General features: G+C 34.7%; 2 protein-coding genes and 1 long non-coding RNA gene across 8 annotated transcripts in view; 1 reads left to right on the top strand and 2 right to left on the bottom strand.

The window, feature by feature from the left end:
- Nucleotides 1–3,571: 3,571 nt before the first annotated feature.
- On the bottom strand, nt 3,572–5,104 carry wal (electron transfer flavoprotein subunit alpha wal). Its single transcript, XM_014233769.3, has 3 exons — nt 4,905–5,104; nt 4,704–4,844; nt 3,572–4,615 (listed from the first exon to the last, which is right to left on the bottom strand). The coding sequence occupies exons 1-3, from the start codon at nt 4,944–4,946 to the stop codon at nt 3,806–3,808; spliced, it is 993 nt and encodes a 330-aa protein (XP_014089244.2). The 5' UTR covers nt 4,947–5,104; the 3' UTR covers nt 3,572–3,805.
- A 320-nt stretch (nt 5,105–5,424) lies between these two features.
- Nucleotides 5,425–10,775, top strand: LOC106616842 (RNA/RNP complex-1-interacting phosphatase homolog). Of its 3 annotated transcripts, XM_014233743.3 has the most exons (9): nt 5,425–5,634; nt 5,709–5,784; nt 7,013–7,132; nt 7,222–7,301; nt 7,393–7,439; nt 9,329–9,436; nt 9,619–9,717; nt 9,763–10,095; nt 10,152–10,775. In XM_014233743.3, the coding sequence occupies exons 1-9, from the start codon at nt 5,612–5,614 to the stop codon at nt 10,337–10,339; spliced, it is 1,074 nt and encodes a 357-aa protein (XP_014089218.2). In that variant the 5' UTR covers nt 5,425–5,611; the 3' UTR covers nt 10,340–10,775. The 3 variants fall into 3 exon arrangements, with proteins under 3 accessions (XP_014089218.2, XP_036230450.2, XP_014089217.2); XM_036374557.2 differs by lacking the exon at nt 9,619–9,717; XM_014233742.3 differs by having other exon boundaries at nt 9,619–10,095.
- A 1,420-nt stretch (nt 10,776–12,195) lies between these two features.
- LOC138857017 (uncharacterized) overlaps nt 12,196–14,928 on the bottom strand; it is a 293,806-nt gene continuing 291,073 nt past the window's right edge. For all 4 annotated transcript variants that reach the window (XR_011396012.1, XR_011396009.1, XR_011396010.1 and 1 more), the window contains one exon: nt 12,196–12,542. This is a non-coding gene — a long non-coding RNA (uncharacterized lncRNA). The remainder of the gene's footprint in view (nt 12,543–14,928) is intronic.

Below are 14,928 nucleotides of genomic sequence, written 5' to 3'. Positions count from 1 at the left end.
CTTTTATTGATAGCAGGGCCAACCTACATTTAAAACTTGACCTTGTACGCCGTAGGCACTCAGCGTTCGCATGCCAATCAACTATTTACATAGTTGCTGCAGAGAGCCAAATTTAAATCATCTTAATAGTTATTTATAAATAATTTACACTTTTCTGCACTAATTATTCGTTTTTTTTTGTTTAGCTAACAACTTTTGCTTTTTTGTTGCTGACAGCTGCTAATTAGCGAGATTAAGTAAATTAAAGCGCATCCGTTTTCAATTATGTTTGCGTAACGGTCACTTTGTTGTTTCTTTTGCTAAATAATTGCTTATTAAAATATGTTATTTATTTGACACTTTCGTTGTCAAATTGAAATTTTTAAAGGCGCATGTTGGCGGCTAATCTGTTAATTAAAAACTAACTAACTAAAAAAATCGTTTCTTGTACATGCAAGTGTAACAAATCATATTGTTCAAATGCTGAAAGCGATCGGCTATTTTTGCTTTGATTTTTTGAATTTTTGTAGCTGTAACACGTGTTTTTTGGTTATCAATAACTTAATCATTATGAAGTTTAAATCTCCAGCAGATGTGCGCGCATCTAGACGAATGTTACTGAACCAATAAATTGTCAACTTTTTTCCACTAATTAATAATTGCTAATGATTTTTTTTAAATTTAAAAATTAAAAATTTTTTTCATTACAATTTCCTGATGGAATTCGTGAAAATTCCGGAAGTTTTCAGACGTGCAATTCTGTAAATACTTACCAATAAGTAATTACGTGCAAAATTGCCACAAACCAATAAACGACTTAAAATATTCGTGCAAATAACGGTAGCTGCATATTAGGCGAAACTTGTTTCATACAAAACACACATTTCATCAGCTTAAATTGCTGGTTTACTCGCATATCCCGTGCTGCATGTTTGTATATATGTATGTACCTATAAATTTTCGTTTTCTAACATACATGCGCACATATTTACTTGCATAATTTGGGTTCAATTGAAATGTTTGTATATTTTACGAACTGTTGCAATACCAACATTAAAGTATAGAATGCCTACTCGCGCTCATATCAAGGAAAGAGCAAAAGTTCGCTAAAATAATAAAAGTCTAGTCTCGTTTGATAAGCGCGTATGACAACAGCCGGCACCGAGACTTCCCCGTGCCGGTGCATATGCTCAATGCGATCTTTGAACGCCAGTGTGCAAGCGTGTGTAAGCGGTCCATACAATGTATGATCGTGTATGATTACTGGAATAGGAAATAAGTAGTAGTCTATATATTATATTAATTCGATTTCATTTTGTTATTATTTGATTTTGATTTCCAAGCACAACCGTCATGTGGCATATTCACTATAAACTATTCAGCCTTATCATTGCTCTTTTTTCGCAAATAATTTAATGATCTCTCAATAACGATTGTTTGGTATTGTTTCTACCAGGTTTCTACTTCGATTCGTGACGTGCAACCAAATGTTATAGGTTAAAACTAGGATTCTACAAATTTAAAACCGCCCACGAAAGGCTTATGACAAAATAAAGGCGTTCAGTATTCAAGTGATCATTTTAGCAATTGCAAATTTAAATGGTAACTGTGAATGCACTACATACTCAAAAGTAAGCAAGTCAAGCGGTTTTTTTGTGGAAATGAATATTTGTAAACAATATATACTAGATCAATGAATATTTGTAAATTAATTGCGCACTGACTTAGAAGACTAATTAACAACTTAATTATTACAATTTTCTCCATCTCTCTTCCTCTTATTATATTCCGCAAATTTTCACAAGTGATAATTGTGCTAAATCAGCATTTATATATGTATATATATGATTATATTTATATATACCATATATGTATTATATATATTAAACAGATTTATAAAATATATATAGTTTGTTTACTTCGGTTTTGAAATATTCATTTAACTATATATTTATAATTTATAATTTTTTTTATTCTTTTAAGTTTTAGAAATGTCCATACTGATATCACCATTAATGTTGTTTTTTATTTCCATGCTTGAAAAAGTATTAACTTTTTACGACATTTAAATAACGATCTATAAACATATACATACATATGTATGTATATTTAAGTACATGCATATAGTATATATACAATATATACATATGTAAGTATATTGCGTTAATTGGCATTAAAATAGGTCAGGCGATAATATTCACTTACAGAAATCACATAGAAAAGGCACACGCCCTTGTTTATAGGAAGAAAAATTCAATGATTGAGCGTAAATTGAATAACAAAGTTATTTCTTTAATTTTTATTAAGTAGAAAATATTTTTGCAATTTTTACGTACTATTGACTAGGGTGGAGCGAATTTTTTTTGCTTAGCCTGAGGGTCAAATTTGTAGATTATAAAAACAAAAAATTTATGGAAAAAAACAATTTTTTTAACATCTAGAGGCTTTTTACTTTTTAAGTAAAGTTTCGAGTGAAAATTTTTATTTCGTATAAAATTTTTGATAAGTGTTCTAAAAGCTGTGGAGAGTCCTCTTTCCGGCCAATTAAAAGTTATCAACTTAAAAAAAATTTTGTGGTCATTAGTTAGTCTTAAGATACAACATGCTTTCCTTAAGCGTTAAAATAAATTTTGAGTCAAAAACAGTCAAATTCGGTCATTTTTATATAAATGTGAAGAGTTTAAACCAAAAATATTTTTTTTTTTCAAATAAAATTTCAACTTGAAATTTACTTTAAAAGTGATTGGCCCACTAGAGTTAAAAAAAATATTTTTTTTTTCAAAAATTTTCTTTATATATAATCTACAAATTTTACCCTCAGGCTAAGCAAAAAAAAAAATTTTCTTTCGCTCCACCCTACTATTGTCATCACTAATCGTTAATCAGGGGTTAGATTTTAACGTTATTTATTTTTTAGTCACAGCGTTATAAAATGGCCTGACAAGCCCACTTTTATGATCAATATTAATTTAAGAATATATACTAAACATGCGTATGCGAGTATATAGTTTCGAATTCATTGATTAAAAACTTTAGCACGAACATGTTTTGCTTGCATGCTTGAATGGTCAATTGTAGTAATGTTTTCAGTTGAAGCGGCACTGATTTTAAAATTACTACGCATTTTCTTATACTTATACATATATATTTACATTTATTGCTAATCAAAGACGTAAAATATTAATTAACCTAATAAGTATTTGTTCTGCCTAAATTTTTCATATTTAAGGTTTTGTGAATATGTTTACTGCTTTAGATATGCTTAACTATATTTTATTAAATTTTATTTTTAACGCTCTCTAGCAACCTAATTTATTTGATATCATTTATATTTACACCAGCATGCTACTAAAACCTATTTAAATACAAAAACATTAACCGTTATATTCTGCATTAAACCGTTCATGATGGCATAAAGTGAACGTAATCCAAATTAAATATTTATTAGTTTAATTTAAATGAGGCCTAAAGGTATGCTATAATCAAAAAACCACCGGGCGTTATAAGCAAATATCGCCCTAGACAACAAAACAATTACGTAATGCATTGAAGCTTCTACCGAAATTTTGCAAAACATATAAAACGTTGTGGATTTAGATAATATAAAAGTTTATCAATTTTATTCTTAAACAAAAAGTATTTTTGGGGTAGTGGTTGAATTCGACATGATGATTGCGAACTAATATACGCGTTGTATACATAATAGAAAAAAAAAACTGAATTTTATCTAATTATAAAGCAACTGGTGGTAAATTTTTGTTTAGGAAAAAAATAATAATAAATGCACTACGGTTTATATCAGATGATGAATGTCGACATTGTAGCCTTACAATTTCCCTGTTAATTCTGGCACAGCTTTGAAAAGATCTGCCACTAATCCAATATCTGCCACTTGGAAAATTGGTGCTTCGGCATCTTTGTTTATAGCCACTATTGTTTTAGAGTCCTTCATGCCAGCCAAGTGCTGTATGGCGCCTGAGATGCCGACAGCGATATATAACTGTGGTGCAACAATTTTGCCTGTTTGACCAATTTGCAGATCGTTGGGCACATAACCAGCATCAACGGCGGCACGAGAAGCACCTACAGCAGCACCAAATTTGTCAGCCAAGTCATAAAGTAGTTTAAAGTTATCACCAGATTTCAAACCACGTCCACCAGATACAATCACTTTGGCACCAGTCAACTCTGGACGGTCCGACTTAGTGAGTTCTTGCGAAACAAATTCACTCAATTGGGAGGCATAATCTCCAGTTGGTGCCTGTTCAATGGCACCGCTGCCACCAGTAGCAGCGACAGGTGCGAAATTCGTACCACGTACAGTTATTACTTTAACGGGATCTGTGGAGCGTAGCGTCAATATGGCGTTACCAGCGTAAATAGTACGCACAAAAGTGTCTTCGCTTTTTACATCAATAATTTCTGAAATAGGCGAAACATCCAATTTAGATGCTACGCGTGGAAGTACATTTTTTCCGAAGGCTGTGGCCGCCGCCAATATATGTGTAAACTTGAATTGCGATTGAGCTGCCAGCACTAGTGGTGTGATAGATTCCGGAGTGAAACCCTTGAAAGCTGCGTTCTCCGCCACCAACACTTTAGCAACACCTTCGACCTTGGCAAGTGCTTCAGATGCCTAGAAATTGTATACACGTTATTACATTGTACTTGATTATGCAAACATATATACGTAGGTATGCAATATAAGCGAGTAATACACTTACCGGACCACATTTGGTACCAGCTACCAATACTGTGACATCACCACCGATCTTCTTTGCCGCTGAGATGGTGTTTAATGTAATCGGATTTAGTGCTTCATTATTATGCTCAGCAACCACCAAGGTGCTTTTGCAGCGGTTGATCTGTAATAAATGTATTATTGTTTTGTTTTCACGTGGGTTTCATTATTGCTCTTGGCTTACCAAACTGCTGCGAATAAGATTCCTTGCATTGGAACTGAACATTATAGTTTGAAAAAAATAATAAATAATTACAAAAATAAATTCTAGGTAGTTTAGCTGCAATCTCCTATAAAAATGTTCGTTGATAAGACTTTTTTCCTAAATCACAATATCGTTAATTAGGCGATCGCCACGAAAGTCCAAAAGTCGAATAAGTCTTCAGACAGCTGTTCATGGTAAGTTATTCAACTGGTGGGTTTGTGTCTCAACTATGCTGTGCTACTGTCAAATTTGAATAATTTAAATGCTATATAATACATAAGTCATATGGTTTAAATAATAACATATGGTTTAAATAATAACAATGTAGATAATTCACAAGATTCTTTTGTCCTTTTTGAATATACATATTTATAACGCAATAATCCCACAATTGTATTTGCAAACTTACCACAGTCATTGAGAGATTTGACTGCATGTTGATAACATTTTGTGGTAAAGTGGCATCATTGATTGTTGACATGTGTGCGTGCGTGCGACAATGTGTCATCTTTGTAATATATGCCAAATATCTTCGTAAATATTTATAGTGTTTTCCATATCATAAAATTTTGATAAATATATTGGTAGTTTTCTACAACTTTTACAATTTTAAATTCAAAGTGTATTCAAAAGTAAATAAATATTTTTTGTTGTCCGTGCGACAACTATCAAATAGTAGCAAGGCAATGGCACGTTCAATACCGGATAGGTAAGCAGTTGCAATTTAGTGCAGTCTGAAGCACAAATGTATTTCCATTCATATAAGTATGTAATAATTTGCAGATGGCTTAACTATACTCCAATGGGTCAACGGGTTGAAGGGACACGGTTTATTGCATTTAAAGTGCCGCTTCGCGAGGTGAGCATTTTAAAGAAAAACGGTAAATGTATAGTTTAGGTCGCACAACTAAGGAGACCTCAAAAATGATTTTTTTTTAAATCGTCTTATTTTTACGCGAAGACTTCAAATCCGTGAGCGGAAAGTGAATTTATTTTAATTGGTTTTGGTAATCTTTAAGAAAGGAACCCTACAAATCCCTACGATGTTTGCATGACTTGTCATTGCAAAATTAATTTTTTTTCAAAAATAAACCACAACGATAACAATTCCAAAAACCGGTTTTAATTATATCGGCACTATCGTAATCAAAAGTGTTTTATAGGTTACAGGACTTTATAGTGGCCAATATAAAGAAACCTAAAACTTGCTAAAATATTTGCATACATATAGGCTTATCTCTAGAACGCATGTTTGTACATATGTCTGCTATTACATATATACCCTTAATATGTACATACATATATGCATGTAGTTTTCGATAAAAAAGATTTTTAATTATTAAAATAAAGCTAAAATAAAACAAAGGGATGTATACCGCGAGTTTGTGGACCACACACCTACTGACTGATGGTGCCGGAACAACAAGCTGAGGCGCCATTTCCTATTAAAGTCAAGGAAAATATGAAGATGAAATTAAATTGTTTTACTTAATTAAATAACAGCAACTCCAAAGGGAGCCGGGAGTTGGCATTGGCGGTTAGCGGTGGTTGTCATATGTTTTTTTTTTTACCTGTGCGCCTTTATTCTTGTCATATTGCTATTTACTGAATGCCTTGCCTCTACAACTTTCCGAACGCGGCGTACGTTGCATGAACGCATTCTTTGTTGCGGCTTTAAGTTAAATTTATATTAATTATACCACACAGAAATGCGCTCGCAGGCAAGACATGTCACACCGTGGCTGAAAAGGCGCACGCATGCGCAAGTGTTTAGTTGAAACTGTATACGCGTATGCGTATTTGTTGTATTGAGAGAGTGACTTTTATTATTTTTCGTTAATTAAGCAATTTATTTTGTCAGACATTTAGGGTGGTCTCTTTGCTAAATGACTTGCGGGCCTATGTTGGTATTTTTCAATTTTGTCTTTGCATAATGAATTGCGTATATTTTAAGAGTTAACACAAGCTATAATAATAAAAAACATAAATATATGCATTTTTGCGTACAAAAAATCCACAAGCAAAACATAAGTTTTTATATTTTTGATTCGTATGTTCAAAATTATAATTTTTTTCGTTTTCTATAGGCGGTTAATGAAAATGTGGAGGAACAGCGTCGACTCGATGTAACAATTTTACTGAAATCAATACCGAACTTGGGTATGATTATAGATCTGACGAACACTTCACGTTATTATACGCCAGATGTAAGCATTTTTGCATAGTTCCATTTAATAATATCTATTAAATAATAAATTATGTATTTTTACTTATATATATTTTTTTGGGCACATAGTGCTTTGTAAATAAGGGCTTGGAGTACAATAAATTAATGATACCTGGCCATCATATACCACCGCCATATTTGGTTCATCGGTAAGTATTGCTTAAATCTATTCATAAATACATATGTATGTGTGTGTAATTTTTTTAAATTGCTTTATGATTTTTTTTGTTATATTTACAGCTTCAAAAAACTGGTTTTTGATTTTTTAAATAAAAATGCGGGTAACGGTAAGTAACTCAATAAACGAAATAAAGCTTTTTGCTATTGCCTTTTTATATGCAGTATTTATGTAAAATTAAAATTTTTATGTAAAATGTATTATTTTAGTATCAACGCGTGCAACATGTACGCACCCACATCCTAACTAAAAGTCTTTTGTTTTCTGCTTCCTTCACTGTATGATTCATGCCAATTATGAGTATTTTGCAAGTGCAGCTACTTTAGCATAATATGTATAAGTTGTGTATACCTTTCTAAATGGCAGATTGTGGACAAGTTACCACTTCGTGCTAACGTCCCACGCGATTAAGTCTGCCAATTAACCTAGACTTTTAAAACGTGGACCAAAATTCCAACAATTACTTTCTCAAGTAGTCATAAGCCGTAAGGAAAATGCTATACATTGCCTAATCAGTACAACCACATTATCTTTTCTAGCTGATTTTACAATTGTCACGTTTATAGTGATAATAAAAGTTAGTTTGTGTTGAGTTAAGTTCCAGGAATACATCTTTTTACTGTTAAATGTTGTTTTTTTTTTTTTTTTGCTTCTTGACAAGTTGTCCATAAAGTGCTCACAGTGCTTGGCAAATCAAAGTTTGTCGGCTTGACTAAAAAAATATTCCATCCTTTAAAGGTTTTTTTTTTAGCAAAGCCACAATTTACGCGGCGGTCAATAAAATTAGTGCAGACATAATACAAAGCTAGGTAAACAATGCACTCACAAATTGATATTGCAAACATAACGATATGAACAAGTAAAGCACAACTAACAACAAATCAGTATTTGCGGTGGTCTTGTCATCAACAACAGCAATATCAAGGCTGGCCAAAACCGTGGCGTCTGAAGAAGCGACAACTGCGCCAACAGCTGCAGTAGCGCAGGCGGCAGCTGCAGTGAGTGGTCGCTGTAGCCTACTCACCATTCGCCCGCTACGTAATAGTTCAAGCAAGCTATGCAAACATGACGAATCTCATGTAAGATGCGCATGCGCATAGCACTCGCTTCTACTTGCTGTGCAAATGCTGCTGTTGCGCTGACATGTTTTTCGAAATTTATTGCCCATGTTAAACACTATGTGTGTTGTTGTTGCTGTTGTAGTTATTGTTGGCGTTGCAACTTCTACGTCTCCGGCTTTCAACAGGTTTGCATTTGCGCATTTTTTACTGTGTTTGAATACTATACTATGGCTGTTGCACGAGCATTTAGTTTATTTTGCGTACGCAGTGACTGCAGCCGCAATCTCTTTGGCAGCAACATTTGCGTCGCAGTGTGTGGGTGTTGACATATTTTTGCGGTTGGTTTTTGTAAATTAAAATTTTGTGGTCGATTTCTTTTATGCACTTTTACATTTTGGTGCGCATTCTTTGCGGCCTTTGTTAGCCGACAATGGCATCTTTACTGCAAATAATATTTGCTTTGTGCCATTTTTTCAACATATATACTTATGACTCAAGCGATTTCTCGCTACGAGCTATTCCTCTAGGAGAATGTGAATGGCTGCAGGCGAAGTTTTGAATTCTTGCGATATCGTTGTAAAAATTTTGCAGACGTCTTTTTCTCGCCAAGAAGCGGCTCATTTGTCGAAACCGCCGTTATCGGACCACTATAGCATATAGCTGCCATACAAACTGCACAAGCAAAGTTAGGTTTTTGTATGGAAAACTCTTTTATTTGAAAAGATATATTCACGAAATTTGGCATTGATACATTGTCCAAGGCAACGGTGCTAGTCGCGAACAAATTGTTCAGATCGGATCACTATAGCTTATATCTGCCATACAAGCATATGTTTGCCATATAAACTTATTAAAGCTTTTCATGTTTTTTTTTTTATTAAAAACTCTGAATTATTTATAATATATTTCATATAATATACTCTTCAATTCTTTTCAGATAAACTTATTGGTGTTCATTGTACACATGGCGTCAATCGTACTGGCTACTTGATTTGCAATTATATGATATCTGAGCTAGATGTGAAACCCGAAGATGCAATAGACAGTAAGTAGTAACAAACTTATTTATTTCTACTATCAAATGTAAAAGTTAGTATATAAAATTAGTACTACGTGCATGCCGCATTCATAATTTAATATGTTATCGGTAGAACAATTTTTCGAAATTTATTCTAACAATTTATCGGTAAAGCTGCACACGTTTTGATTTTCTCTTCCTTACGTCAGAATTTAATCATTCGCGCGGTCATAAGATCGAACGGAAAAACTATTTAGATTCGCTTTATGATTTAACAAAAGCTGCACAAAATGCCAACAGCACCGAAAGTAACTATAACGCGTTAAAACCAGATACCAAATCTTTAATTGAAGCGTCTAGCAAGAAACCAATCTCAACTCAAGAACTTAAATTACCGCCGTCACCCAATGACCTCGACAGGCGCGCTCGTTTCGAACGAGCACTTTCATGGCCCGCAACGCAGGAGCTTAAATTAGCGCCGTCACCGAAGCATTTCGATAGGCGCGATCGTTTCGAACGTATACGACAGGATGCAAATATGCAACAACAACGCATCACCAGTGCTGCCAATGCTGCAGCAGCAAGTCCAGCGCGCCAATTGTTGGATAACAGCTTTGCCAATTCACAGCGAAATGAGCGCAACTATAGCAGTCGTTATGTAAATACTAGCAGACATTTGAATCAAGGTAATTCGTAAATCATAGCGTCTGCCTCAACATATGTTTTAACTTATCAATTATAGGTGGTGCAAGCTATCCCTATCCTAATCGCCAACACCATGACACAATACGTGCGAATTATAACCAATACGTTGATTATGCGCAGAACAATTACCGTTATGAGGACAGCACATATCAGAGGCGTTATGAACTGAACAAACGTTTGCCACAAAGCAGTAAACATCGCAATCATCCATATCGGCGCATATAGATTTTGTGTGGCGCTTAAATTGCCTTGTGAATTTGTATATATGTACATATGTATGTTTATGCATATGTCTATTTTTGGACATCCAGTTTATTTTGATAAGCACAAGCGCGAACTCTGCGATATTCTTCTAACAACTGTTGGTATGCAATCAACAAGCATTATGCAAATTTTGCAATTATTTTGCAAATAGTTGACAAGTTTTCTGATTTAGCGTCTAAACTCAAAATTTTAGAAAAAAAATTGTTAATTGCATTTTAAGCTTTACTTGAAGCAAGTTGTTTTAACTAAAATTTGCATAGTAAATATCAAAGAAAATTTTTTAAACAGTTGTGTAACAGAAATTTATATACAAAAAGATTCGCTTAATAATGCTTTCAATAAAAAATCTAATGTACACACATAAAAAACTATCAAGTAAATACTTACAACAAGTTTAGCATCGTTTTTCACTACTTGAACTAACTTATGTTCATAATAGTTTAGATATAAGCTTTTAAACGAGTACCAAGCCACTTTGTGCCAACTACAAACATACACACACACACACATGCATAAATATTGCATAGATGGCACGCATAAAAAAATGCATCAAAATATCATATTTATCTGCAACCTTTAAGCGCAATCGCTCCACTGACCAACTTCATACTCGAACGCGACGAGATTTTAATCGCGATCGCGATAAATAATATGTATGTAGCTTGTTGCGTTGTAATTACCGCCAATTTGTCGTTGTCACAGTAATGCGGCGGCAATTCGCCACAGACGCATAGCTCATACGAGGCTTGTTATAAATTTGAATACACAATCATATGTGCAACATATACCTAACGTGATGTGGTGCGCAGCGGCAGCGCGAGATCTGAGCGCGAAACGCGATCATCGTCACGATAAGCTGATGAGCGTCGAATTGTTAATGCAAAATGTCGGCATAAAAAAATACGCAGTTAAAGGGACAACCGACACGCTGTGTGTGTGTGTGTGTGTACACACAAATATGACACTTGACCACCATGTCGAAGTAATAATGAACTGATCAAAAGCGTTAAATGCACAAGCTCAAATCGCCACTCACGCGCACAGCGGCGATAGTGTAGCAAGCGCTATTGTGTGGTAAGTGGCAAGTGGGAATAGTTGCGTCTGCACGCTCCAGGCACCCAAATGACATATGTTTGATAAACGAGCTGGAACGTTTAGTTGCGATTCCGGGAAACCGCTCGCCTTAAGTTGCATGTAAATGCGCGCGTATCTACACACGATCACCGCTGATCTGTAGCGCTCCACCGAGACAACGTGCGCCGCGACGCTTGCTGTAAAAATGAGATGTTTTCTGCTGATAAGCCGCATCACAACATGTCAAGCAATTGGCGAAAGAATCTGATTTTCTACCTGCTTGTCGCAAATGAATTTTAATTGGTTGTCAACTTAAGCGCTTTTGTTAGCACCGTTGGGCATGAAAACAGCGTGACGGCGAAATATTCATAATATGTTTATATACATATGTTTTCAGCTGTGGGAAAAATGAAGCATCAAAGAGTGAGAGCGCAGGAGCATTGTACCAACTTTATTTGCAACAAAACTACTGCGGTTGCAACTAAGTAGTCTTAATTTATTAAATTAATTGATGCACGTTTCACAAAAAAAAAATTTTTTTTTTAAACCTTTTATTATATTACATTTAGTTAGATAAAAACTAAATTTAACGTATCATCCAGTGGCCAATTCGACATCCGTTGCACAAATGCAAATTGTCTGCAGCAACCACCTACATACTTGCAACACATGGCGCCTGGTAGGAATTGCAGATTGTGCGTCCCAAGTATACCATAGATACACCGAAAGAATTTAAAACCAGATTTTTAGGAATAAGTATTTCATAGCTATATATTTATATAATAATATTTGATGTACAATTTAATAAATTATCGGTAAATATATAAATTTCCATAAAAATTTCAGTAATTATTTTGTTAATATTGAAATAATAGCGTAAAACGTTAATTAATTGCTTTTTTCTATGAAATGCAAACTGTCACCTTGTGTGCACTGATTTCCGGCGCCTTAAGGTATGCAACGAGCGTGTGGAATTTCTGGAACGTGAAGCTAAAAGTGCTTCTGCGGCAGTTACCTACTCCACCGGTCTGGGCGCCTGGTGCAAATCGGGGAATTTGGCTGGTGCATTCGCAAGCATTTTCAGGATACACTGAAAAAAATGGTTGAGTGTGTGTGTAATTTTTCTTTTGGCTCAAATTATTTGTAGAATGTTAATGTTGGGGTTTTGGTAGAAAATTATTATTTGGTTATATTTTTGGTTATGTTGGACTTTTATATTTTTTGGTTATGATGGACCTTATACTTTTTGGTTTGAATGAGATTATTGAAAAATTATAATTTAAGAGAAAATACTTATGTGAAAGTTAAATGAATATTTTTAGACATTTTATTCAAGCAAATAACTTATTAACAGTGGAAAAAAACTATCACAGAACTTTTTATATATTTTTATACCCTGAACAGAGTTATTAAGTTTGGCACGACGTTTGTAACACACTAAAGGAAACGTCAGAGACCCTATAAAATATATCATATATCAAAATGATCAGCATGATGAGCTCAGTCGAAACTATTGTCTAAACTAGTGCCTCAGTTTTTTGAGATATCGATCTGAAATTTTGCACACGTAGTTTTCTCCGCAAGAAGCTGTTCATATCGCCGATATCGGACCACTATAGCATATAGCTGCCATACAAACTGAGCGATCAAAATCAAGTTTTTTATGGAAATCTTTTGTATTTGACGAGATATCTTTACGAAATTTGGTATAGAATATTTTCTTAGACAACGCTATAATATCTGAAGAAAGTTTTTGGATCGGACTACTATAGCATATAGCTGTCATAAAAACTGAAAGATCAAAATCAAATTTTTGTATGGAAACTTCGTTGTTTGTGAAGGGTATTCCAGCTTACGTTTTTTTTTGTTAAGTATAGAGTTGCCCACTATTTTATAATGAGTGAAAAGTGTGGCAATGTGTTATTTGTTTTAATTTTTGTGTATGAAAATGTATTTATTGGTAAGTAGCGCTATCAAATTAAAAAAAAAGTCTGATATATTACTGGTTGTTTGCTATGCTTTATTTTGTTTCAAGTCTTATAAATAATTTTCCTAATAATATTTATATTAATTTATTAGTATTTTACGATAATTGTACCTATTTTCATAGACTTATGTACATATATGTTTTTGCCTTTTGCTCTTCGCAGATATTTTTTTTTAGCAATTTCCACCCGCAATAAATCACGATCTTGGCATTCAAGCACTGAACTTGTTAAAAGCCGACAATTTTCGCACTTCCAACTGTATGTGCCTGTATGTATGATGCGCATGCGCAACTGCGCAAAATATGCCGTCAAAGGCGATTAACTTTAATCGCTGTTATTTAAATCAATGTCCATTTTAGTGCATTTATTTGGTATTTCACGTACGCTGTGTATGCTGCGCATGCGCATGCAATGCTGTTGTAGTATGCGAGCGCATAGCCCTTACCAATCATTTTGGCGAAGAATCAGCACACAATTTATGAGCCGTGCATAATTATTGCACACGAAAGCGCGCGCGCGCATACATATACATACATTTTATACATTTACAAACATGCGCGTATTTGTTGCATGCAGCATGTGGCAGCTAGTGTGAGAATATGCATTTCGAATGCGGCAATGCTTACAGAAAATAAGAAGACACAATATAATTGCATACTTTTGCCCAGCTCAAGCGCATATTTAAGTGCAAGTGTGATCTTCGCACGCGCATCAACAGCCAATTATGTACACTTTTGCGCATGCGCACCTTTCACGTGTTATTTTACCACGTTTTATTTTTGCGGTGAACCAAGAAAGGTAGGCGAAGTGTTCACAGCAAGTGAGACTGTTTTATTTAGCGCAAAAAATTGAGCGTTGAGTTGGTAATAATCACTTCTTTGCGCTTCAACTAAAACAAGCAGCGCCTCAACCGTTGCGTTCGGATATGCGATTGCGAAGGTATTTGTGTTCCTTTAGGACATTTGCGTAAAGGAAGCGGCAGTCTGTAAACTGCCGGCGTTTTTCGCGTTCTCCACACACACAAGTTGCGCTCTCGCTTAGCGGTGTGTGTATATATGTGTTGTGGTTATTTTAAGTTTCAACCGCTTCTAACCAACCGGGACTTGACGGCCTGCCCGCTGTGCCAATGCTAATCACGCGCCAATGCGGTGCGACGACATCCTTCGACTGTTTGTCTTATATATGCATGTAGATGCGCTTGTATATTTTTCTCTACACATTTTTGGCCAGTAGCCCTATATTTCGGCGCATTCATACACAAGTGTATACCAAATATGTGACTGCGTTTGTTTGCTTCGTTAACTTCTGTGGCCTTGTTCTACAACTCGTCCATTCGGCGTATTGGAGCGCGTTCGCTGGTTTGCCGTTGCGGTTCGTAACAAGTTCCACTTATTTCTCATTTATTGCTTTATTCGCCGTTTCCTCGGCCAACGGATTCATTTTTCCTTTCAATACATGATTTGTTATGTTGATATTAATATGCCGAAC

The sequence above is a fragment of the Bactrocera oleae genome, chromosome 4 (genome assembly GCF_042242935.1).
Source record: "Bactrocera oleae isolate idBacOlea1 chromosome 4, idBacOlea1, whole genome shotgun sequence".
In the NCBI taxonomy this organism is placed as follows: Eukaryota; Metazoa; Arthropoda; class Insecta; order Diptera; family Tephritidae; genus Bactrocera; species Bactrocera oleae.
This window is presented reverse-complemented; position numbering and strand designations above follow the sequence as displayed.

What these genes read in the sequence shown, in the direction of transcription:
- wal (XM_014233769.3), bottom strand. Translation starts at nt 4,946, where the DNA reads ATGTTCAGTTCCAATGCAAGGAATCTTATTCGCAGCAGTTTG. An exon ending in ATCTTATTCGCAGCAGTTTG is followed by an intron (nt 4,845 to 4,904) that starts GTAAGCCAAGAG and finishes CATTTATTACAG; the next exon opens with ATCAACCGCTGCAAAAGCAC. An exon ending in CTGGTACCAAATGTGGTCCG is followed by an intron (nt 4,616 to 4,703) that starts GTAAGTGTATTA and finishes TACAATTTCTAG; the next exon opens with GCATCTGAAGCACTTGCCAA.
- LOC106616842 (XM_014233742.3), top strand. Translation starts at nt 5,612, where the DNA reads ATGGCACGTTCAATACCGGATAG. An exon ending in GCACGTTCAATACCGGATAG is followed by an intron (nt 5,635 to 5,708) that starts GTAAGCAGTTGC and finishes AATAATTTGCAG; the next exon opens with ATGGCTTAACTATACTCCAA. An exon ending in CCGCCATATTTGGTTCATCG is followed by an intron (nt 7,302 to 7,392) that starts GTAAGTATTGCT and finishes TTATATTTACAG; the next exon opens with CTTCAAAAAACTGGTTTTTG.